Source organism: Balaenoptera physalus, assembly GCF_965194825.1.
Source record: "Balaenoptera physalus genome assembly, chromosome: 1".
Lineage (NCBI taxonomy): Eukaryota > Metazoa > Chordata > Mammalia > Artiodactyla > Balaenopteridae > Balaenoptera > Balaenoptera physalus.
In genome coordinates this window covers 48165062-48190507 of record NC_138882.1, presented here as the reverse complement: position 1 = coordinate 48190507, position 25446 = coordinate 48165062, and the positions used below count along the sequence as shown (strand labels likewise).

Below are 25446 nucleotides of genomic sequence, written 5' to 3'. Positions count from 1 at the left end.
TCCTAACTCTGCCACTTCCTAACTGAGGAACCTTGGGCAAGTTGTTTAAGCCCATCTATTCTTCCATTTTCTCGTTTATAAAATGGGGGTAGTATTTGGGCCGATCTCAGTTATTAAAATGATTAAATGAGTCATTACACAAAGCACTTAGAAAAGCCCAAGCACACAGTAGGCATTTCAATGCAAGTGTTAGCTATTCTTATTTCATTTCTTTGCGTTTCTCTACACCATGGTCTCATGAAAATGAACCTTATGATTGACCCCTTCTTTTCCTTCCTATTGAAGCCCTGATAGAGAAGAAGTTGCCCTTCTCTGAGGCCCTTCTCACAAGCTCTGGAGGGCGTGTGGACTACCAAGTACAGAAGGGGTCTGGTCATACAGTTTGGTTTCTGCACTGTTTTGCTCCAGCCTTGGTCTGGCTGCTCCCCATTTTCTATGCGCATGATGGTCTTGGGAATGTCAGGCCCCAATGAGCTGTTTGTAAGAACTCATATACTCCTCCGATATCTAGATTCTAAAAGGCACCTGTGCTCTGCGCTGTGAGATCTCCCCAGAGGCTGGCTCCGTGCCTTTTCAATGCATAGTGTCCTGACCTTCCAGCAAGCGAGGTCCCCAAGTGCCTCCCTGCACAGTTTACAGGGAGCCTTCTTGAAAAAGTGGTCTATACCTATGGTTTCCAAATACCAATCCCAGCTTCACGAGAATCACCCAGGAAGCAGATAGCCAGGCCCAGCACCCAGAAATTCTGATTCAGTGGGGCTCAGTGGGACACGGGAATTTGTGCTGTGTAAGTTCTCACGGTAATTCTATTGTGCAGCCATGGCTGGAACCACAGCCTTCCCCTTTCCCCTCACTGGCTGTTGTCACTGGGCTTCCGCGCTCGCCTCCCAGTTGATGCTACTATTTCAAGTGTCTACATAATCACCTTCCAGGGAAGAAGTCCAGTGGACCTTTTAAAATCCTGGGCTCATTTGATTTCTCTGAAACATGCGACACAGATGACAACTGACAGTGCTCTCCATCTTTGTACACTCTGCTGCCTTTGTTCCAGGGCCACCAATGCTGGTGGTTTCTGACTGCTCCTTTGTCTTCTTTTTTTTTTTTTTTTTTTTTTAAAGATTTATTGATTGATTGATTGATTACTATGTTGGGTCTTCGTTTCTGTGCTAGGGCTTCCTGTAGTTGCGGCAAGCGGGGGCCACTCTTCATCGCGGTGCGCAGGCCTCTCACTATCGCGGCCTCTCTTGTTGCGGAGCACAGGCTCCAGACGCGCAGGCTCAGTAATTGTGGCTCACGGACCTAGCTGCTCCGCGGCATGTGGGATCTTCCCAGACCAGGGCGCGCACCTGTGTCCCCTGCATTAGCAGGCAGATTCTCAACCACTGCGCCACCAGGGAAGCCCTCTTCTTTTATTTTTTTATTACTTTTTAAAAATTGAAGTATAGTTGATTTACAATGTTGTGTTAGCTTCAGGTGTAGAGTAAAGTGATTCAGTCGTACATATATATCTATCTATTCTTTTTCAGGTTCTTTTCCCTTTTAGGCTATTACAAAATATGTCGTATAGTTCCCTGTGCTATACAGTAGATCCTTGTTGGTTATCTATTTTATACATAGTAGTGTGTATATGTTAATCCCAAACTTCTAATTTACTCCTCAGCCTTCTTTTAAATGTTAATGTGTTTTAAGTATTCCCCATAGCCTCCTTCTCTTCTTGCTGACTCTCCCTGTGAGCGTAGCCACAGCCCTGAACTTTAATTTACACTTTAAGTACTCATGGCTTTCAGTTTTATTACACTTCCAGACGTCTATATTCCACACATCTTATTATTCCACTGGACATTTCCGCTTGGGGGTTGTGGTGAAGACTGTTAACTGGCCCCTAGTATCCATTCTTTCTTTTGCTTAGTACTACAACCTCCCAAGTTTTAGTTGGACACAGGGCTGCCAAGTTACAAAGTCTACTCCCAGCCTCCCTGGAGGCTAGGCATGGCCACATGACTGAGGCTGAGCCAGGGGGATGAAGGGGAAGGGATATGCGCAACTTCGGGTCACCTTCTTAAGGACAAAGCTCCTTGCTCTTTCCCACTGGCTGAGAACAGTCACTGTAGCAGCTGTGGACCCTGAGAGGGAGGCTTCACATTAAAAGAACAGAGATTCAGTTTCTTCTGACTTCAGTAAGAGGGATATAAACATTTCTCTTATTTAAAACTCTAACTATTGGGGGCCTTTTTGTTATGGCAGCTTAACCTAAACACTTACAAATTCCATGCGTACCTAAACTAGAGACCAAACTAAAAACCTCTTTTTCCCCCTTCAAAACAGCTAAAACTAATAAATGGCCTGTCCCCCTTTTGAAAGTCAATGACTGGGGACAAATAAATGAGCTCTAAAAAGAAGGCTGCATACTGGGGCAGCAGGTGTCAGCCAACCTAACGGTCAGCCTGGACTGAGGAGAGTTGTACGGGAACTTGTAAGCCAGTCTGACCAAGGTCTCTCTGGTCGTTTGTCAAACGTACCTGCTCTTGGTTGAGCTGATGACAGACATGGGATGGTTGATGTCATCCTTTACCACCATGATGTTGTTCTGGGGACAAAGCAGAGAGAGTAGGTAGCCAGTGTCTCACACTAAACTCCTTTTGCATCCTCACTTCTCCAGCCCCCAGGCTTCTCAGAGAAGGGCCACATCACATTCCTACGCCAGCAGGGAGATGGAGGACTCACTTTGTATTTGCGGAGTATTGAGGAGTGATTCATGATTCGGTCTGTGTCGGCTGCGTCCCGGGGGACCACCACGATCCCAAAGTCCCCGACAATCACCTCCATCTGAAGAAATGGTGAAGGGGGAGGGAGAGAGAGAGAGAGAGGAAGTGCCCTTTGGTGAGACCTTGACTACAAACCCCTACCAAGCAACTATCTAGCAAGGTGGAGCTATCTTCTCTTGGAACCCCAATCCTTAGTCCCAAACTTGCTTTCTCAGCCCCATCAGTCAGCTCCTTCAAGTTACAACCTGTAACAGTGTTCGTGGAATGAGTGGGAACTTCACCTGGCACACGTAATGAACACCTCTAGACTGAATTAATAAGTGCGCTCCTGTGTGTCTAGGCAAGACCTCTCCAATTCCTGAGACTCCCGCTGAGCTCATAATGCTGAAGAGCAGCATGACACGTGGTCCTTACCTGGTAAGTACCCTCTTCGGTTGCCCAGCAAGCATATCCCAGCCCCCGGCTGGTCTCCTGAGAGGGGCTGGAACGCTCCCCTGGCTCACCCATGTCAAAGCTGCTGTGGGACTCAGGGCAGCGAAAAGCAGGGAAGGGCTTGGAAAGCATCAGTGTGCACACAGGCAGTGATAAGGAGGATTACTATGGGGTCACCTCTGAAATCAGCCTCCGATAGAAGCTGGCTCCCACCATGACAAATGAAACCTTTTCATTAAAAAAATAATTTTTTTCCTGATCATACATACAAACTTGGGGAACTCAGAAAAAGAAAAAATATATATAAGAAATCAATCACAACCACACAATCCAGAGAACCACTGTTAACAAGTTAGCATTTCTGTTCAGGGTTCTTTTCTCTACAAATTGATGTGTGTATCCACAACCGGACTGAACTGCAAAATTAAACATTTTACCTATACATTTTTTTTTTCTTTTAGCATTATATTGTGAGCATTTTTTCATATGGTTAAAAATATTTGAGGACTTCCCTGGTGGCACAGTGGTTAAGAATCCGCCTGCCAATGCAAGGGACACAGGTTTGATCCCTGGTCCGGGAAGAGCCCACATGCCACAGAACAACTAAGCCCGTGTGCCACAACTACTGAGCCAGCACTCTGGAGCCCATGAGCCACAACAACTGAGCCCCTGCGCCACAACTACTGAAGGCCACGTGCCTAGGGCCCGTGCTCTGCAACAAGAGAAACCACTGCAATGAGAAGCCTGCGCACCTCAACGAAGAGTAGCACCTGCTCGCTGCAACCAAAGAAAGCCTGCGCACAGCAACTAAGACCCAACTCAGCCAAAAAAAAAAAAAAAAAATGAAAATGAAAATGTGTTTTGACAATCTGTATATTTCATTGCCTGACTATACTGTGATATACCATGATATATTAAATGGAATTTGTGTTATAGACAGTGTACAGTTACTTCTGATTTTTGCAGTTATAATAACACTTTGTTGAAGATCTGTATACATAAACCTTTTACCACATCTCTGATTATTTCCTTAGGATAGGAAGTAAAATCATTGGATGAAAGGATATGAACTGGACATATTTCAAGTTCTTGAGACTTATTACCAAGCTGCTTTCTTGAAGGTCGTGGAATTTTTCTTTTCAAAGAGCCTGAGAGTTATGGCATTTAATAGACTTGGATCTAGCCTGGGCATATTACGATTTAGATCTTGCCAATTAAGGATCCCAGATGGAGGGAGAAGGGGACGGGCAGGTTTCTTCCGAGCATGCAGCTCATTGGGCAAGACCTGCTTTGGGGCAAAAAAACCCAGGCTTTTCCTCATAATTCTCCAACCGAGTGCCACAAAAACAGACATTATAGAGCACTACAGCCGCTTCTTCTCTATCAGAGGATTTCTGTACCAGCAGAATTCCACTTCTAAGTCTGATTCACTGATTATGCATGTGTGTGCCTGCACTGTGTGCACGTGTGTGCCCTTGGCTATTTCCATCCACCTTCACCCTACTTCTCCCATCGCTTACAACTGGAGCTAGAGCTGCAATTAAAAATTGGCTGAAAGTGCCATAGGAGGGAAGTTGTGGAGAGACATTAAAAGCTGGGTGTACAATATCTGAGCCCACACTGGATCGTGCTATTTGGAAGATACAGAACATTACACAACATACTGCATCTACTGGTGATGTTCAGATCCGGTAAACTGGCCCCAAGTCTTTGTCCCATAAACCAAGAATGTTAGGGAGAGTCAGGGCAAGGAGTTGGAGGTAGATCCAGCCTCTCCTGCCATAGCATTTAGAATATTGCACTGGGACTCACTACTTAGAAGGTAATTAAAGACACTGGTTCTCAAATTTGACTGCACATTAGAATCACCTGAGGACCTTAAAAAACCCTCAAAGCCCAGCTCACACCTGAGATTAACTAAATCAGAATCTCTGGGAATGGGGCCCAGGCATTAGTTGTTTTTTTTTTTTAATTCTCTAGGTTTTAATTCCAATATGCAACCAAGTTTGAGAACCAGTGATCTAAGTACTGAATTAAAACTTGAGGGGAATTATTAGGGTAGAGAAAGAGATAGAAAAGAGAAGGCAGGAGAAAAGAGAAGAGATGGAAAGGGAAGGGGAGGGCAAAGGAAGGGAAGAGAAGAGAATCCATCCAAGCTGGTATACATGGAGATTCCTCAACTGCCTGGCTATGTAGGTAGGTGTTTCGAGATATCTGGTGTTGATTGTATAACATAGGATCTGAATTCAATTTGATTCTGAGGATCTGAGGGATGTTTCATGTATGATGCGTGAAATAACAGGGCTATTTAAAGTGAGCATTCTAGGACTTCCCTGGTGGCGCAGAGGTTAAGAATCCACCTGCTAATGCAGGCGACACGGGTTCGAGCTCTGGTTCAGAAAGATCCCACATGCCGTGGAGCAACTGAGCCCGTGTGCCACAACTACTGAGCCTGAGCTCTACAGCCCATAAGTCACAACTACTGAGCCCATGAGCCACAACTACTGAAGCCCGTGCGCCTAGAGCCCATGCTCCGCAACAAGAGAAGCCACTGCAATGAGAAGCCCGTGTACCGCGATGAAGAGTAGCCCCTGCTCGCTGCAACTAGAGAAAGCCCGCACGCAGCAATGAAGACCCAACACAGCCAAAAATAAATTAAAAATATAAATAAATAAATAAATAAATAAATAAATAAAGTATATATATATATATATACACACACACACGTATATATATGTGTGTGTGTGTGTGTGTGTGTGTATATATATATATATATATAAAGTGAGCATTCTAGTTTAAAGCATTAAAACAACGGTTCAGAATGGCAGTCAAGCCTCACGGGGAACGGCCCTACCCGTGACATTAGTGCAGCTGCTGCTTTCTACTCAGGAACTAATGATCTGAGCACCCAATCAATAACAGTGCAGGCTGCTCAATGGGTGGCAAGCAGATGGAGACCTTGATGCTTGAGATGGAATTCCTCTTCCAGAAACAGGTGACAGATTTGCCCTCTGGGAATCACAGATGGGGTAAAGGAGATGGGTCTACCAGACAAGACACACAGCTTTACCACATCCAGGTGGCATCTCTGCAGGGGTTTGGCCCAGAGAATGCAGACCTTTTCTGCTCTTTTGGCCAGACGTGAGGACATGGGCTTGATTTTCATGCCAGAAGGTGTTTGTGTGTGTGTGTTTTGGGGTGCTAGGAGGTGCCGGCTGCTAGAGTTGGTGAGGTGTGCCCTCATCCCGCAGGTACCCATCTCCCTCCAGGAGCTTAGCTGCCCTGCCCACCCCCACCCCTATCCTTGTCTCCTGTCTTCACGTGGCCTCCAAGATCCACCCTCTCCTGGTCGTCCTTCTACCTTGCTGGCTGCTCTTTTGTGGTCTCCCTGTGCTGTTCCTTCTCATCTCCCCTATCTCGAATGACTGGAGTCCCCCAGGCTCAGTCCTTGGAGCTCTTTTCTTTTCTATTTACACTTGCACCTTTAATGATTTCATTCAATTTCAAAGCTTTAAAGACACATGGAAGGCTTCCAAATTTATATCTCCAGCATAGACTTCTCTCCTGAACTTCAGACTCATACATCCAGCAGTCTCTTCAACATGCCCACTTGGACGAGGCATCTCAAACCTAAATAATATGTCCACAAGCCCCTGAACTCTCTGACATCAATCAATCAATCAGTCAATTCCCTCCACCATCATCCTACAGGCATCAAGATGCTTTTCCTGTAGTCTTTCTCATTTAAGTAAATGGAAACTCTCTTCCTACAACTGCTCAGGCCAAAGCCTTGGTGCTTTCCTTGATTCCTCTCTTTCTCTCACATCCCACATTCAATGTATAAAGCAACTCAATTGGTTTGGTCTTCAAAACAAATCCCAGAATCTGCTCATTTCTCACCATTTCCATCACTTCTACCCTGGTCCAAGCCTCCTCTGCTAGGTTAAATAATGGGCCCCCAAAACACTGAAGTCCTAATCCCTGGAACCTGTGAATGTTATTTATGTGGCAAAAGAGACTTGCAGATGTGATTAAAGTAAGGATCTTGAGATTATTCTGGATGACCTAGGTGGGCCCTAATGTAATAACAAGTGTCCTTAAAGAAGAAGGCAGAGGGAGATTTAACACAGGAGAGAGAAGATGATGTGAAGATGGAGCAGAGAAGATGCTACACTGTTGGCCTTGAAGATGGAAGAAGGGACCAAGGCATGCAACAAATGCAGCTCTAGAAGCTGGAAAAGGTGAGGAAACAGATTCTCCCCAAGAGCCTCTGGAAGGACTACGGCTGTGACTACAACTTAGTATTGCCCCAGTGAAACCTATTTCACACTTCTGGCTTCCAGAAGTGAAAGAGAATAAATGTGTGTAGTTTTAAGCCACCAAGTTTGCAGCAACAGAAAACTAATTCATGTATGATCTTATTTGCAAAGCAGAAATAGAGACACAGACATAGAGCACAAATGTATGGATACAAAGGGGAAAGGGGGGGAGGTGTGTGGGATGAATTGGGAGATTGGGATTGACATATATACACTATTGATAGTATGTATAAAATAGGTAACTAATGAGAACCTACTGTATAGCATAGGGACCTGTCCTCAATGCTCTGTGGTGACCTAAGTGGGAAGGAAATCCAAAAAAGAGGGGATATATGTATACGTATAGCTGATTCACTTTGCTGTACAGCAGAAACTAACACAACATTGTAAAGCAACTATACTACAATAAAAGTTAATAAAAAAGAATTTTTTTAATTAAAAAAAAATGAAAACTAATTCATCTTCATTAGCTCTCACTTGGCTTGCTCTGGTTTGTTTTTCTCTTGCCTTTTTCAGTCTATTCCCAACATCCAGACTGATAATGTGAATACACCAAATTATGTTGCTCCTTGGCTCGAAACCCTTCACTTAAATACCAAGATGGCAGTGTGGGAAGACACAGAGTTAGGTCTCCCCACAACTAGGGTGCCTGCCGGCTGCTGGTGGGGAACTCTGATCCCCAAGAAGATGGGAGGAACCCCAGAGTGAACCGGTAGGATGTAAGGGGACGAGGGGGAGGAGAAGTGGAGGCCAGATAAGATCTGTGCCCCTGAGGCCAGGGATATCAGGAGAGGCAGGTGGGAGGGACTCTCCAGGAAGAGTGGGAGAGGAGCAGAGGGCGATTGCCCTGCCCACTCGGGCACGGGGAGCCTGCTGAGCTTCCAGGCTGATCCCCCAACCTTCAAGGCCCCTCCAGGCTGCGTGGGTCCTTGGGGGCATAGGAGGGAGGCCAGGGAGATCAGGAGAGGCAGGCGGGAGGGGCCCTTGGGGAGGAGTGGGAGAGAAGTGGAGGGCAATTGCCCCGCCCACTTGGGCATGGGGAGCCTGCTGAGCTCCCAGGCCGGTCCCCTGCCCGCCAAGGACCCCCCTTCCCCCTCCAACTGCATTGGTCCAGGGGGCACAGGAAGGAGGCCTGGGAGATCAGGAGAGGCAGGTGGGAAGGGCCCTCCCAGACCCCAGACCAGAGGAGCAGGAGAGGCGAGGAGGGTGTTTGCCCCACCCACTCGAGCCCAGGAAGCCTGCTGGGCTCCCAGGTGAGGTCCCCTACCTTCTGAGACCAGGGGTGGGGGGCATGCCTGGGCCCCTTCTGTTCCTTGAGCCTAAGTTCCAACCCCCACAGCCCCCAGGGCCTTTTCCAGCCCTGTGGGTCCTGAGCATTGGCCCTGCCCACCGCCCAAACCTCACCCTTGCTTAGGCCCTGCCCTCCACAGCCAAGGCCTTCCCCACCCACACCCCACCTTTTTTTTTTTTTTTTTTTTTTTTTGCTGCCCATGTGGCTTGCGGGATCTTGATTTGCAAGCCCACGGTCAGGTGGGAGCTCCTGCAGTGGGAGCTCTGAGTCCGTACCACTGGACTAACAGAGAATCTCAGACCCCAGGGAATATTCATCAGAGTGAGGTCTCCTGGAGGTCTTCATCTCAGCACCAAGACCCGGCTATACCCAATAGCCTACAAACTCCAGTGTTGGAAACCTCAGGTCAAACAACCAGTAAAACAGGAACACAATCCCACTCTTAAAAAAAAAAAAAAATGAGATGGCAAAAAAATACGTCACAGATGAAGGAGCAAGGTAAAAACCTACAAGACCAAATAAATGAAGAAGAAATAGGCAATCTACCTGAAAAAGAATTCAGAGTAATATAATAAAGATGATTCAGAATCTTGGAAATAGAATGGAAGCACGGATTGAGAAAATACAAGAAATGTTTAACAAAGATCTAGAAGAACTAAAGAACAAACAAACAGAGATGAACAACACAATAACTGAAATGAAAAATACACTAGAAGGAATCAATAACAGAATAATGGAGGCAGAAGAACGAATAAGTGAGCTGGAAGACAAAATGGTGGAAATAACTGCCAAGGAGCAGAATAAAGAAAAGAGAATGAAAAGAATTGAAGACAATCTCAGAGACCTCTGGGACAACACTAAATGCACCAGCATTCAAATTATAGGGGTCCCAGAAAAAGAAGAGAAAAGGAAAGGGTCTGAGAAAATATTTGAAGAGGTTATAGTGGAAAACTTCCCTAACATGGGAAAGGAAATAGTCACCCAAGTCCAGGAAGCACAGAGAGTCCCATACAGGATAAACCCTAGGAAAACCATGCCAAGACACATATTAATCAAGCTAACAAAAATTAAATGCAAGAAAAAATATTAAAGGCAGCAAGGGAAAAAAAAATAACATACAAAGGAATCCCCATAAGTTTATAAGCTGATTTTTCAGCAAAAACTCTGCAGGCCAGAAGGGAGTGGCAGGATATACTTAAAGTGATGAAAGAGAAAAACCTACAACCAAGATTACTCTACCTAGCAAGGATCTCATTCAGATTCGATGGAGAAGTCAAAAGCTTTTCAGACAAGCAAAAGCTAAGAGAATTCAGCACCACCAAACCAACTTTACAACAAATGCTAAAGAAACTTCTCTAGGTGGGAAACACATGAGAAGAAAAAGACCCACAAAAACAAACACAAAACAATTAAGAAAATGGTAATAGGAACATATATATATGGATAATAACCTTGAACGTAAATGGATTAAATGCCCCAACCAAAAGACATAGAGTGGCTGAATGGTTACAAAAACAAGACCCGTATATATGCTGTCTACAAGAGACCCACTTCAGACCTAGGGACACATACAGACTGAAAGTGAAGGGATGGAAAAAGATATTCCATGCAAATGGAAATCAAAAGAAAGCTGGAGTAGCAATACTCATATCAGATAAAATAGACTTTAAAATAAAGATTGTTACAAGAGATAAGGAAGGACACTACATAATGACCAAGGGATCAATCCAAGAAGATATAACAATTATAAATGTTTATGCACCCAACATAGGAGCACCTTAATACATAAGGCAAAGGCTAACAACCATGAAAGGGGAAATTGACAGTAACACAATAATAGTGGGAGACTTTAACACCCCACTTACATCCAGACAGAAAATAAATAAGGAAACACAAGCTTTAAATGACACAATAGACCAGATAGATCTAACTGATATTCATAGAACATTCCACCCCAAAGTGGCAGAATACACTTTCTTCTCAAGTGCACATGCAACATTCTCCAGGATAGATCACATCTTGGGTCACAAATCAAGCCTTGGAAAATTTAAGAAAATTGAAATCATATCAAGCATCTTTTCTGACCACAATGCTATGAGATTGGAAGTCAATTACAGGAAAAAAACTGTAAAAAACACAAATACATTGAGGCTAAACAGTGCACTACTAAATAACCAGGAGATCACTGAAGAAATCAAAGAAGAAATAAAAAGATCTCACCTCAAGAAACAAGAAAAATCTCAAGTAAACAATCTAACCCTACACTTAAAACAACTAGAGAAAGAAGAACAAAGAAAACCCAAAGTCAGTAGAAGGAAAGAAACCATAAAGAACAGAGCAGAAATAAATGAAATAGAAACGAAGAAAACAATAGCAAAGATCAATAAAACTAAAAGCTGGTTCTTTGAGAAGATAAACAAAACTGATAAACCCTTAGCCAGACTCATCAAGAAAAAAAGGGAGAGGACACAAATCAATAACATTAGAAATGAAAAAGGAGAAATCACAACTGACACTGCAGAAATACAAAGGGTTATAAGAGACTAATACAAGCAACTATATGCCAATAAAATGGACAACCACGAAGAAATGGACAAATTCTTGGGAAGGTACAATTTTCCGAGACTGAACCAGGAAGAATTAGAAAATATAAACAGACCTATCACAAGTAATGAAATTGAAACTGCAATTAAAAATCTTCCAAGAAACAAACGTCCAGACCAGATGGTTTCACGGGCAAATTCTATCAAACATTTAGAGAAGAGCTAACACCAATCCTTCTCAAACTCTTCCAAAAAATTGCAGAGGGAGAAACACTCCCAAATTCATTCTACGAAGGCACCATCACCCTGATACCAAAACCAGAAAAAGATATCACAAAAAAAGAAAATTATAGACCAATATCACTGATGAACATAGAGGCAAAAATCCTGAACACAATACTAGCAAACAGATTCCAACAGCACATTAAAAGGATCATACACCATGATCAAGCGGGATTTATCCCAGGGATGCAAGGATTCTTCAATATATGCAAATCAATCAATGTGATACACCACATTAACAAATTAAGGAATAAAAACCATATGATCATCTCAATAGACGCAGAAAAAGCTTTTGACAAAACTCAACACCCATTTATGATAAAAACTGTCCAGAAAATGGGCATAGAGGGAACCTACCTCAACATAATAAAGGCCACATATGACAAACCAACAGCAGGCATCATATTCAATGGTGAAAAACTGAAAGCACTTCCACTAGGATCAGGAACAAGATAAGGATGTCCACTCTCCCACTCTTATTCAACATAGTTTTGGAAGTCCTAGCTAGGGCAATCAGAGAAGAAAAAGAAATAAAAGGAGTACAAATTGGAAAAGAAGAAGTCAAACTGTCACTATTAGCTGATGACATGATACTATACATAGAAAATCCTAAAGATGCCACCAGAAAACTACTAGAACTAATCAATGAATTTGGTAAGGTTTCAGGATACAAAATTAATGCACAGAAATCTCTGGCATTCCTATACACCAACAATGAAAAATCAGAAAGAGAAATTACGGAAACACTCCCATTCCCCATTGCAACAAAAAGAATAAAATACCTAGGAATAAACCTGCCTAAGGAGGCACAACACTTGTACTCAGAAAACTATAAAACACTAATGGAAGAAATCAAAGATGACAGAAACAGATGGAGAAATATACCATGTTCTTGGATTGGAAGAATCAATATTGTGAAAATGACTATACCGCCCAAAGCAATCTACAGATTCAATGCAATCCCTCTCAAACTACCAATGGCATTCTTCACAGAATTAGAACAAAAAAATCTTACAATTCGTATGGAAACACAAAAGACCCCGAATAGCCAAAGCAATCTTGAGAAAGAAAAACGGAGCTGGAGGAATCAGGCTCCCTGACTTCAATCTATACTACAAAGCTACAGTAATCAAGACAGTATGGTGCTGGCACAAAAACAGAAATATAGATCAGTGCTACAGGGTAGAATGCCCAGAGATAAACCCATGCACATATGAGCACCTAATTTATGACAAAGGAGTCAAGAACATACAGTGGAGAAAAGACAGCCTCTTCAATAAGTGGTGCTGGGAAAACTGGACAGCTGCATGTAAAAGAATGAAATTAGAACACTCCCTAACACCATACACAAAAATAAACTCCAAATGGATTAAAGACTTAAATGTAAGACCAGACACTATAAAACTTTTAGAGGAAAACATAGGAAAAACACTCTTTGACATAAACCACAGCAAGATCATTTTTGACCCACCTCCTAGAGTAACAGAAAAAAAAACAAAAATAAACATATGGGACTTAATTAAACTTAAAAGCTTTTGCACAGCAAAGGAAACCATAAACAAGACAAAAGACAACCCTCAGAATGGGAGAAAATATTTGCAAATGAAACAACAAAGGATTAATCTCCAAAATATACAAACAGCTCATGGAGCTCAATATCAACAAAACAAACAATGCAGTTAAAAAATGGGCGGAAGACCTAAATAGACATTTCACCAAGGAAGACATACAGATGGCCAAGAGGCACATGAAAAGATGCTCAGCATCACTAATTATTAGAGATGGAATCAAAACTGCAATGAAGTATCACCTCATGCCGGTCAGAATGGCCATTATCAAAAAAGCTAGAAACAATAAATGCTGGAAAGGATGCGGTGAAAAGGGAACCCTCCAACAGTATACTGTTGCTGGGAATGTAAACTGATATAACCACTATGGAAAACAGTATGGAGGTTCCTTAAAAAACTAAAAATAAAACTACCATATGACCCAGCAATCCCACTACTGGGCATATACCCTGAGAAAACCATAATTCAAAAAGAGACATGCACCACAATGTTCATTGCAGAACTATTTACAATAGCCAGGACATGGAAGCAACCTAAGTGTCCATCAACAGATGAATGGATAAAGAAGACGTGTCACATATGTATAATGGAATATTACTCAGCCATAAAAAGAAACGAAATTGAGTCATTTGTACTGAGGTGGATGGACCTAGGGTCCGTCATACAGAGTGAAGTAAGTCAGAAAGAGAAAAACAAATACCGTATGCTAATGCATATATATGGAATCTAAAAAAAAAAAAAAAAAATGGTACTGATGAACCTAGTTGCAGGGCAGGAATAAAGAGGTAGACATAGAGAATGGACTTGATGACATGGGGTGGGAGGGGGAAGCTGGGGCGAAGTGAGAGTAGCATCGACATATATACACTGCTGGATGTAAAATAGTTGGCTGGTGGGAAGCAGCAGCATAGCACAGGGAGATCAGCTCGGTGCTTTGTGCTGACCTAGAGGGGTGGGATAGGGAGGGTGGGAGGGAGGCTCAAGAGGGAGGGGATATGGGGACATGTGTATGCATATGACTGATTCACTTTGTTGTGCAAGAGAAACTAACACGGTATGTTGAAGCAATTATACTCCACTAGAGATGTGTTTAAAAAAAGAAAAAGTATCAATAGAAACCAAAAAAAAAAAAAAAAATACCACCTTCTCAGTGAGACCTCCTCTGGCCATGCTATTTCAACCTGCGTCCCTGTGCACGTAGACCCACACCCACCCCACGCCCTGACAGTCTCCACTTCCTACTGCGCTTCATATTCCTCCATAGCATTTATCTCTAACACCTTGTATATTTTCTTTATTTAACCTTTTTTTTGCTCTCCTTCTCTCTTCCCTATAAAGGTAACCTTCATGAGGGCAGGCAATTTTGTGTGTTTCGTTCACTGCCATGTTCCTGGGTGAAAAGGACCTGGCACATCATATATGCTCGATATATGCGGTTGAGCAAGTGGATTCCTGCAGAGCCCCCTCTGGCAGTTGTCCTTGAGTTAGCTGATAAACTCTCTCACCTCAGGACATGGAAGGAAGCCCGATGTACCTAATGGAAACTCTGGGAGACCCAAGGAGGTGACTCTAGACAGACTTCCAGTTCCCCGTGAAAAGCACGGGTGATCTTACTTCTGTAAGTTCCCACACTTCATCTGATTGGTCAGCGGAATCACCCCGGAGCTTTAAAAACAATAATAACAGCAGCAACAGCCCCCCCCCAGACCTCACCCCAGGGATTCTGATACAACATGTCTACAGTGGGGTGGAGCCTCCCTCTTTACAATGCTTCCTAATCCTCCTGACGTGCAACCACCTTTGGAAAATTGTCACTTTTAATAATAGAGGCAGTTGCCTGAGCTGCTAATACTCTGGCTTGGTTTGGGATGAAGTCAAAATGAGATACTTGTGGGATGAGCACCTCTGGGGATTCCAGCAAAAATGAGGACATTTCCTCCCCCCACCCCCGCCCCACCCCCGGCTCTGGGGAGATGAGGACAGACGTCTGACCCCAGGAAACGGAGGGTTTCTCAAGCTCTCCCTGCCCACGGAGCCCACAGGAATGTGCCCAGGCCCCTGGCATGGAGCTCCTGTTCCAGCACGAGGGGCCCAACACCTCCCGTGTCTTCATGAAGAGTTCTCTGCAGGTCTTGCCTTGGGGGTGGGGAGGTGGGTGAGTGGGTGGGTGGTCAGAGCAGCAGAGCCGTCCTGATTGGCAATTCCCTCTCCCGATGGTGACTGATGTGACCTCATTCTGCCACATGGCAGTGGGCAGGATCAGGGTACAATCTTCTCCCCCCGCAGCAGACAGTGGCTTCTCACTGTAGCTCTGGCCTGTGTCGTGTCTCAGAGGTGGGGGTCTGTGACATTCATCCTGCTTCAACTTCCTGCTCACAGGCACAGCTTTGATCGTATCTTTTCATCTTCTGGTCAAAGGCTCCCAGGGGCGGCAGGGGTGGGGAAGGGGAGAGGAAGTGGGAGGGGGCAGACTCTGTTCCCCCCAGTGTGGGGAATCTGAGGAAAGGATATGAGACATGTTGAGGCAGGAAGCAACTTGGCCTCGGGAGTGAGAACACTCGTGGCAGCCAGGAGGCAGATCTCTTGGAAGGAATGTGGAATCATCATCATCCTTCCAGGAGGCGGAATTTCAAGACCTGCCCTGCTGGGTTTCAGGGATACTCTGGGTGGGAGGATGCCCTGTGATCTTAGCCAGGCACTTTCCTGGGCACCAGGGCTGAGCAAGACAGACGCGGCCTCATCTCTTGGCTCAATCACTATCTAGTGGGAGACATTAAACAAATGACTAATTATTTCAACTGTATTGCTCTGAAGGATAAGGGCAGGTTACTATTAAGTGGCTAATCTCTTGTAGTGGCTAATGTCTTCTGGGTAACTGGCAAAAGTTAGGGCCATATCTCACGGTGGAGGATGAATTTCTCCAACCAAGCTGTTCCCAGGTACTCTTACATTCTTTCATTCAACAAACTTTTATTGAGTGTATATGGTGAACCAGGCACTGTCCTGGTGTTGCCCAATGAGACAGACAAGTGCAGTGTGCTCACAGAGCTTACCTCCAGTAGGGAGAGATCGTAAACAAATAAATACATAAATAAGAAAACATCAGGTGGAGCTAAGTACAATACTGAATATAAAACAAAATGACTTTTAAGCCGAAACCTAAATGACAAGAACCGGCCAGACATAGGGATACCTGGGAAAAGAGCGTTCCCAGTGAGGCCACAGCTAGTGCAAAGGCCCTGAGGTGGGAAAAACTGTTCAAATAAAGAAACTAGGTGGAACTGGGGCACAGAGAGGCGGGAGAAGTAGAGAAGGACCAGATCACGATAAAGATGGGGTTTCATTCCAAATGTGAAGAGAAGCCATTAGAGTGCTTTAAACAGAGGGCTTGACTTCCATTAGCGACAGAATCCAATTTACGCTGACTTACCCAGGCAAGTCTAACTGGTAAAGACCCTCTATGGAATCATTCTGAGATCAGGGTTCAGGATCCTGACCATCTCCCTCAAACATCTCTCCTCTCTTCCCAAGGTACAGTACCTGAGTTACTCAGGCCAACTCGTACTTCTTTTCCAGATGAGGATATTCAGGGATGAACAGGGGACTACCAGCAGGAAGCAGAAGCACCATTTATTAGAGGACCTGCTATGCACCGGGCACAGTACTAGCAGCTTTATTTCTTAATACATTTAATCCTTGAAGCAACCATCTTCTGAGATGTGTGCTTCAGTTCTCACTTCATAGATGGGGAAACCAAGACTCAGTGAGATGTAGTAACTAGTCCAAGCTGCACAGCAAGTAAGTGAATTTGAACCCACTCTGGTTCACTTTAAAGGCTCTTTCCACCACAGTATGCCTCTTCTAGATCCATTTTTAAGACTCCCATTTTAGTGACTTGAAATTTCTTGGTTTGAGAATATAGTCTATCTTATTTTTTCTCCAGGCGTATCCTAAGTCCTCAGCTCATTACTGTACATTGCCCCCTAAAGTATATAATTTTGTGTGCTTCTGAGTAGGTGAAACAAGATGCAAGGAGAGAGCATCCAGCAGAAACCACACAACAGTAGGTGAGGAGCTTCTGAAACAGGCTCCAGCCATTTCGGGAAAGAATCCTCCACCCTTCTTCCGGCCCCTGCTCCTCTCTGGAGGGAAGGCCGGGTGGGAACACATTTCCAGGATGGCTCTGTTAGTGCAAATCAATGAATGATCCTTCAGATGGGTTTCCCAGGGGAAATCATTCCTACTCCCATTTCCAATCTGCCTGGGGGTGTGGGAAGGCAAGGAATTCCAGACTCAAGTCAGAAGCGTGAAAACCAAACCAACAGTGCCTTTCACACGAGAACCCTAGCTCCCATGGTAGGGCCGAAGCCGCCTTCCCCAGAGCTGGAAACACGGCATCAGGCTTATCAGTGTGGAGACCTAATCCCCGGGGTGGAAGTGTCCATTGGGCTTCCTGGCTGGGGCTGGACTGTCTGATAAAAACCATCTGAGCCTGAAAAACCAAATGTTTGTCTTTGCTCCATTTATCCTGGAGCCCTGGGATTTCTTCTGGAGTGGCTAGTGCCCCAGGCTCTTCCTCTGTTTATTTTCTTTGGTTGTTTTCCCATAGCTGGTGGATGTAGGAAGCAGTTAGCCCATGCCTGGTTGGCTGGAAAAACGTAGAACACAGCCAATTAGAGCCAGCCTGTGGAATGTTGGGCTTTGAGAAGTGCAAAAAGAAAGAAAAAGAAAAAAAAACAGTTTCCTCATTGGCCCATCTCTGGTGCTTAATGTTCCACCTTTGGGTTTTCATTCCTTTGAGTTAAATATTGACCCTTGCTCATTTAAAATGCAAATACCATTCTCAAGCAGTGAGTACATTTAATCATTAAACTGAATGATTTTGCCTGCTTGCTGAAAAGTCAAAAGTCTCCCAGATAAGGACCAAGATAAACCTTCTATTTCAACCAGCCAGAACCAACTCCCCAAAAGGTCTTATGCCCACCACTGGATCTTTTACAGCCTTCTCTCAACCTCAAAAGCCCGTCTTTTTGTACCCACTTAACCCAATCCTGCCCATTATTCAAAGCGCAGCTGAAGTGCTACCCCCTCCCTTGTGGCCTGCTATGAATTACACGTCATTCTTCCCACTTGCCTGTCTTATCTGGATTAGGGATCTGAATGTATGCCAAGTCCTGCTCTGCTGCTAATAGCTAAGTGGTCTCGGACAAGTCTCAATCCATGTGAGCCCTGGTTTCCATACCTATAAATGGGAACCGAGATTCCACTTTCAGGAGTGTTCCGGTGGTTAACTGAGACAATCCACGAGAAACAAGCTAAGTGTTTATTGTGTCTCCCCATTAGAAAGCACAGTGCACAACGGTGGGGAACTTTGTCTATTCTGTTTTCTCCGTTCTTCCAGCCCTAGAACAGTGTCTGGCCCATGGCAGGTACTCAATAAATATTTTAAAACCAATGAATAAATAACAGCCAACATTTATTGACTGCTTACTAGGTTCAAGAACTCTTCTAAACTTTTTATATGTTTTATTTCATGTAATATAAAGAACTAATAGAATAAAAACTGTAAGATATTTTTAGATTGCAAGTGCTGCAAGGACAAACAACGCGCTTATATTCATACTGGGCACTCAGTATCAGCTGAAATATTGATTGAACGAAAGAATGCTTGAATCAGAATTAATTGCCAGACTGCCTTCCATTATAATATGATGGACAAAGCAGCTGGCAGCAGCAGATCCCTAGACGATGGGTTTTGTCTGGGGGAGGGGAGTGAGGATAAGAGTTTCCTGTTTCACAAATCTGTCCATGGCTGACCCTTTAGGCTTTGGCCTTGACTTCCCATAGACCCCGGTCCATGCCTGGATATGTGCTTTGGTGCTGGTGTCAGGATGCGGCATAGCAAAGATCCCAAACTCCAAAGGCTGGTCCCAAACTCCAAAGGCTGGTCCAGGAAACTGGACCTTGCTCTCTCTCAGGAATCAAGAATGAAAATGCCAACTGCCAGGCCACACAAGCAACTCTTTTGTATTCCATAGAGAGAAACATGATGTATATGTATGGAATTTTCTCCCCACGGAATGTAAGGGGAAGGGGTGTGCCATGGGTCAGAGAAGGTCAGAATCCACTATGGGCTGATGGATTTTTGTGTCTGTTGGGAAATGCCCAGGGGATGTGTTTGGGTGGGGATGGGTTGTTCCTTTAGTTGTGTAATTAGATTTCTGGACGGAGAGCATAGGTTCAGGAATCCAAATCAAAAGAAAGAGCAAGACTGACTCAACGGAGAGTTTGTGATTGTGTCGAAAGAGGGCTTGGCAGCCCTACTGTAGAACAGACTGTCCCAGCTGCTTTCCAGCCTGGGTGGGGCATTGCTGCTCCACGGTCCCCACTGAGCTTTCTTTACAGAAGGATGGTGGGGCTTCTATGTCTCCCAGACCTGTCTGAACTAGTGGCTTCTCTCTTGGTTTGCTCCTGAGGATTCTGGAGAGACTGGAACGCAGAGCAAGGGTCTAGGACTTTTCCAAGAAACTTGGTTCTCTTCCTCACCCTCCTGTGCCATCATTGGCAGATTCAAGGCTTCAGGTTCATGGTCACTGAGCACAGGTCTGTGGCCAGCAAGTACCACTTGGAACACCAGATGATAAAAAGAAATGTGTTCTGATAAAGGGTTGAATAAAAGAATGAAACCTGGGACAGAAGTGGGTCTCACAAACCTGATGCCTGGTAATCTCATGGTTAGGAACAGAGATCCCTGAAATGGGCCGCTTCCAGGCAAACTCCAGAGGCTAGAACTTTTTATTAGAATAAGCAGGGCTCACCCTGTACCAGTCTTGAAAGAAAGACCTTCCTTTTCTAGACCCTGAGCTCCAACTTTCCCCAAATACGGACAGTGGGATAATTCACTGAGTTACTAACTAGTTTCATGTTCCCTATATATGCCTTTGCCCAATCCCCACCCTATTTCTAGCAGAGAACCAGACCCTTTATGAGAGTTTTCACGGCAGAAAATAGTACGTTTTGAAGTCAATGGCTTTAAACCACTGAAGAGATTTCCCTAGATGTCCAGAGGAGGGGAGAGAAAATAGGGGAGATAGCTTCAGAATAGAAAGAAGAGGTTCAGCTGCCCCCCTTCCACACTACAAAGAAGCTAGAGAGCTGTGAAGCCCACCTCCTTCTCCCTCCCAGACAGCACCCTAAGGGCAAAGCCTCAGAAGAAAATAGGGCCAGGATCATAGGTGGGTTGGGCCCAGCACGGGGCCTTCCAGACTCAGCCAGGAGTCCCATGCCCCAGGTGGGCCTGGAGCAGCTTGTCATCCACCTCACTGGACCGCGAAGGCCCCCATAGGGAAGATGTCTGTGGCGACCCTGATGAACGGATGTTCACGTTCAGAGCCCACGGGAGCCTCTCAGGTTCTGCTAGTCAGTAATGACTGAGCCTAACTTTCCATCATCCCTGGGATGGTGATTTGGAGTTGAATTTTCACGTGATTTAAATAAATTGTGATATTTCTGGCACACTTCTGTTGTGGCCTGAAATTCACACTTGTTACATAAGGAAACAGCTCCTTGATTTTGATTTGTTTTTTTTTTTTTTTTGCCTCTCCCTCGGCTGTCATGATTCTAAGGACCCCACAGATTCACGGTCGGTGGAATCAGGGAACTGAGCAATCGGTTGGGTGGGGGTGGGGAGGTAGAGCTCTGGGCTCTAGAGAACCATCTGGAGTGAGCCCTGAGGGTCCGCTTCAGCCAGTCTCCCTCCACCTGTGCTGTGGATTGGAATTCTCAGCACGCTGAACAGGACAGATGTGGGGTCCCTGCTGGTTTGGAATTGCTGTGCCTCTGGGAGCGGCCGGGCTGGGTGCTCCAATCTCCAGGATGACCGTCAGGTGGGAACATGGTTGAACAGATGAGGGTCTCACTCCACCTCCACTACCACAGCCCCAGTAAACCCACAGCTATCGGTTTTTCAGTTCTTTTCTTGTAACCAACACGTCATTTCAGCATCAGGGACCAACAGGAAGAGGAGTGACCTGGGGCTCTTTTTCCTGGTTCTCTGAATGTGGGATCTGACAACGTCAGCAGCAGCCACGTCGGAGAGAAATTAGAGGCGCTGCAGTCGGTCTTCTCTCTGGGAGGAACACAGAGGGACTGGCCGTGCTTCAAGGGCCCCCAGTTGTGTCAATTTCAGGCTCCAGAAAGCGGGGGTCTGCCCTTGAGAGTCACACTTAGCAAAGAGGCCCTAGAGACGTCCTGTTCATGCAGCGGCCGTTCAGGCTGCTGCCCCTGTCAATTTCATCCCTCTGAATCGCTCCCGGGCTGCCAGGAACTCCCCATGGGATGGGGCCTCAGGCAATTGCCCGGATTTGCCTGGATTCTTGAAAGAGCTTTGCTGAAATCTTGTACAGAACTTCCCCCGCATTACTTTTTCCTTTCAAAGCAACTTGTGAAGTAGAGAGGAAAGTAAAAGTTAATTAAGCCACTTAATCCAGAACCGAAAAGAGGTTTCAAATTTCACCTGCAGGAAATTGTGCAGGGGTAGAGAAGAAAGGACTACACAGTATAATCTGCTTCCCTGAAACTATGCCTCCACTCTTGGTTACCCCACAGCAGGCTAGCATCTATGCCCTTCACCTTGAATATTTATGTGTTTATCTATGTGTCTATTTAGGTAAATTCACTTATTAACAGTTGTTTTACGTCACTGTGTGTCAGGTGCTAGGCTGGGCACTTTACATGGATAATCTCACTTAATTCTCCCCAGACCCTATGAGATAGGTACTATTAGGATGCCCATTTTAGAGATGGGAAAAACTGATGCTCGGAATATATTTTGTCATGAGCTGTGTTGGAGCAGAACTAGAATCTTGAGTTTAACCCTGAAGGTTCTCTACTTCTCTCTCTCTTCAGAGACATATATATACATGAAAAATTTTCATATGCAGACATCTTACCAGGTGGTAATACTTGGTACCAGGTGGTACCTGATACTTGGGGGGCAGGGACTGTATTGTTTATTTCTTTAAAAATCTCCAAATGCTACAGATAACATTCTATAGATTTTAAAAAAACAACCAAGGCCCAGAGGAGTTGAGTGATTTGTATGGGGTCACACAGTAAGTAATGAAAAAGTACTAGGTCTAGAATATCTGCCCTGAGAATCCAACTTTCAAAGGGCTATGAGTTTGGGAGCTAGCATTAGCTCTGGCTATCAGATGAATGAATTAATGAAAGAACAAAAATGAATGTACGTCTGAAGGGTGAGTAACTCATGAATTAGCTAGTTTAAGACCATCTCTGTCAGATCTGGTACAAAAGATGTCCACTGAGCTTCTAAATGGTATAAGTTTAACTTCCTAGTTCTCTCTATCCCAAGTCAATTGCCAGAAGGATCCTACTGACCTTTTGCTATTAACTTCTCCCCTCTTGACCCCTTTTCTCTTGTTAAGGGAATTCTAGGGTGGTATTTACCACCTCTTCAAAAGAATCAAAGGAAAACAAAACACACACATTTCAAAAGGGCAAAGGCTTTTTAAAAAACTTCCTCCCTCCCCCATCTTTCCCCACCAGCACACACCTTCCAAGCACTACTTGGAGAAGGTATTCTATGACTCAGATTGCTTTTTTTCCCAGGGGCTTTCCAGGAGCAAGCATGAGGAGGAGTGAGTATAAAAATACAGGACGAGATAAACCTGGGGGTAGGTGAGAGTTTTCTTTTTTTTAATTTAATTTAATTTTTTAAACTAATTTTTATTGGAGTATAGCTGCTTTGAGAATTTTCTTCCATCATATGTGAATGGATGGCCCATTGCCCTCCTGTGTGAGGAGGGAAGACTACAGGTCAAAGTCGAGTGCCCCCTCCCCATCCATCCCCACGCCAGCTGTGCACAGGCCATAACCTTGCTACTCACATCTGCCTCATTCCAGAGCCCTGGGATGCAGAAGGACTCCAGAAGGTCACTGCCACACAGCAGCAAGATCCGCAGCTCTGAGGAGGGGGAACAAAGTTTGACAAGGGAGTGAGTGGAGCCCTGGGAAACATTCAAGTCTCAGCCTTCTTCCCCCGCTGAACACAGAAGTGTCCCATCCTTGGGGCTCCAGAGCCCAGTTCTTCCAGGCACCTCTGCACCACGGTGTGTGCCATGCTGAAACCTCTGCTCACCCCTCCCCCAGGCTCATTTACAGACCACCCTCATTCCCTGCAGGAGGAATGGAGCAGAGAGGGAGACTAACTGTCCTGCTTTGCTGGTACTGAGGGGTTTCCAGGATGGGTTTCCATGCTAAACCAGGATGGCTGGTCACCCAAACAGAGACTGAGCCAGCTACATGCCTAGTGTGAGGTCTAAGGGTCTCTCCTTTGCTCCATACCAAACCGAAGTGCCCGTGGAGTTTGGCTCCTCCGCTGCTGTGCATTATCTGGGGTTTGTCTTGTCACAAGCACCCGATGTGATGGGGGGCGGGGGACCCCGAGTACACCCTCAATTCATCAGCTAGCTCAGCTCATCGGATGTCCTCTATTTACATGGCCACTGTCCTCAGCAAAGGGCTTGAGGAGTGAGGCTGCCCCCCACTTTCCTGACTCCCAGGCGTACTTCTTGCTTGTCACTTGTTTTTCTTCCCTCATTAAGCTCACTCTGAATTACCCCAGTGGGGCCGCTGTCATTTAAAACAGGCAGCAAACTGACCGGGGCATGAACACTGAGCAACAGGGGGAAAAAGAATCCTGGGATTCTCAGAACCACGTGGGGAGAGACTTCCACCTGGGCTGGCATTCAGGTGGTGCGTCTGGTTCCCGGGTATCCCAGGCCCTTCCATCAAGAGGCTGTGGCTGTGGGTATCTTGCCTGAAACAGTGAGACAGCCCCGCTCTGAGCCTTCCAGAGAACGCTGCCACCCTGGACCCTGAGGCCGAGAGATGGGCGGCAGCTCTGCCCGCCTCAGACCCTGTAGCTAGCTCAGGGACCTGACGAGGACTTTCAGGTGGTGAGCTCGCCCTGGCTGCAGGCTGAGTGGAAGGCTGCTGGGCTGGTGACAGACAGTGAGCGCATCTCACGGTCCCAGCTCAGTGCAGCCCATACTCAGGGAGCCCCATGGAGCCCTGGGGTCTTAACTCTTAAATATTCCTGCAGCCTCCCCTCTCCCCTCTCCTCCACGTCACACTGTAGCCTCATGGTCTGTTTATGTCCAGGGACCTTAATTGATCTTTATATCTCCAGGGCCTGGCAGAGTGACCTGTGCACAGTAGGTGCTCGGGATGTGTTGAATGAGTGAACAACAGACAGGCTGACTGCAGAGGCCATGCGGGCAGGCCGTCTAAGAGCCTTCTGGGCGCTCTGGGATGGCAGTCGGGGATGGCGATTGTGGCCTTGTCTCTTGCAGCATGGAGGACCTGGTCAGTGGTGCCTCCCTCTGTGTTAGGCCACCAGCCTTCGGATGGCTGAGAGGAGCCAGACTGGGCTCATTCTGGGATCCTGTTGTTCCCTGTCTCCAGCTTGGAGCCACCCAGAATTCCAGGTCAGTTCTCTGTTGAAAGGCTGAAGCTCTGTAACTGTGGGCCTAAGAGTTCAGTTAGCTGGCCGTCTCCAGACGACATGCTGGTCCTCAGTTTCTTCTCCATCAGTGATTCTCAACTGGGGGCGATTTTGTCTCCAGAATTTGGCAATGTCTGGAGACTTTTTTGGTTGTCAAGACTGGAGAGAGGGGTGTGCCGCTGGCCCCTAGTGCTTAGAGGGCAGGAATGCCACTCAACAGTCTACACAGCACACAGCAGCCCCCATGACACAGGATTATCTGGTCCCCAGTGTCAACAGTGCCATGGTTGAGAAACCCTGCTCTACAGCCATGGAAATAAATCTCTTTTCTATTCCCAAGCCAGAGACTCACTTTCTCACTTGAAAATAATGTAGGATTATTTTTAAAGCCAAAGCAGATCAAGTTAAAGCGCAGGGTTTCCACCTTTGCTTGCAGCACTGGAACAGATGGATTTGTCACAGACCAAGAGGCCCTGGCAGGGCTTGGAATCCCACGTGTGGCCGCTGGAGGGCAGCAGTGATTTCTCAGGTTTATCATCTGAGACTAAGGTACGTGTTTTCAGCCCATAAGCCTTGGGTCTGGGGCAGGCCTCGGGAGCAGTCAGTGGGTTAAGGAAGTGGAAATGGAGGCATAGATGCTAACTGAGCTAGGAGAAATGGCTTTTTCCTTTTCGTGAAGCATGCAAGGGGATTTCAAAAAGGGGACGTGTGAGCCAGAG

General features: G+C 45.6%; 1 protein-coding gene across 4 annotated transcripts in view; it reads right to left on the bottom strand.

The window, feature by feature from the left end:
• Positions 1-25446, bottom strand: part of NMNAT2 (nicotinamide nucleotide adenylyltransferase 2) — a 210666-nt gene that overhangs the window by 7458 nt on the left and 177762 nt on the right. For all 4 annotated transcript variants that reach the window (XM_082473575.1, XM_082473573.1, XM_082473576.1 and 1 more), the window contains 3 exons: positions 23109-23185; positions 2725-2826; positions 2520-2587 (listed from right to left, as the gene is read on the bottom strand). In XM_082473575.1, the coding sequence (XP_082329701.1) occupies positions 2520-2587; positions 2725-2826; positions 23109-23185 (247 nt within the window). The remainder of the gene's footprint in view (positions 1-2519; positions 2588-2724; positions 2827-23108; positions 23186-25446) is intronic.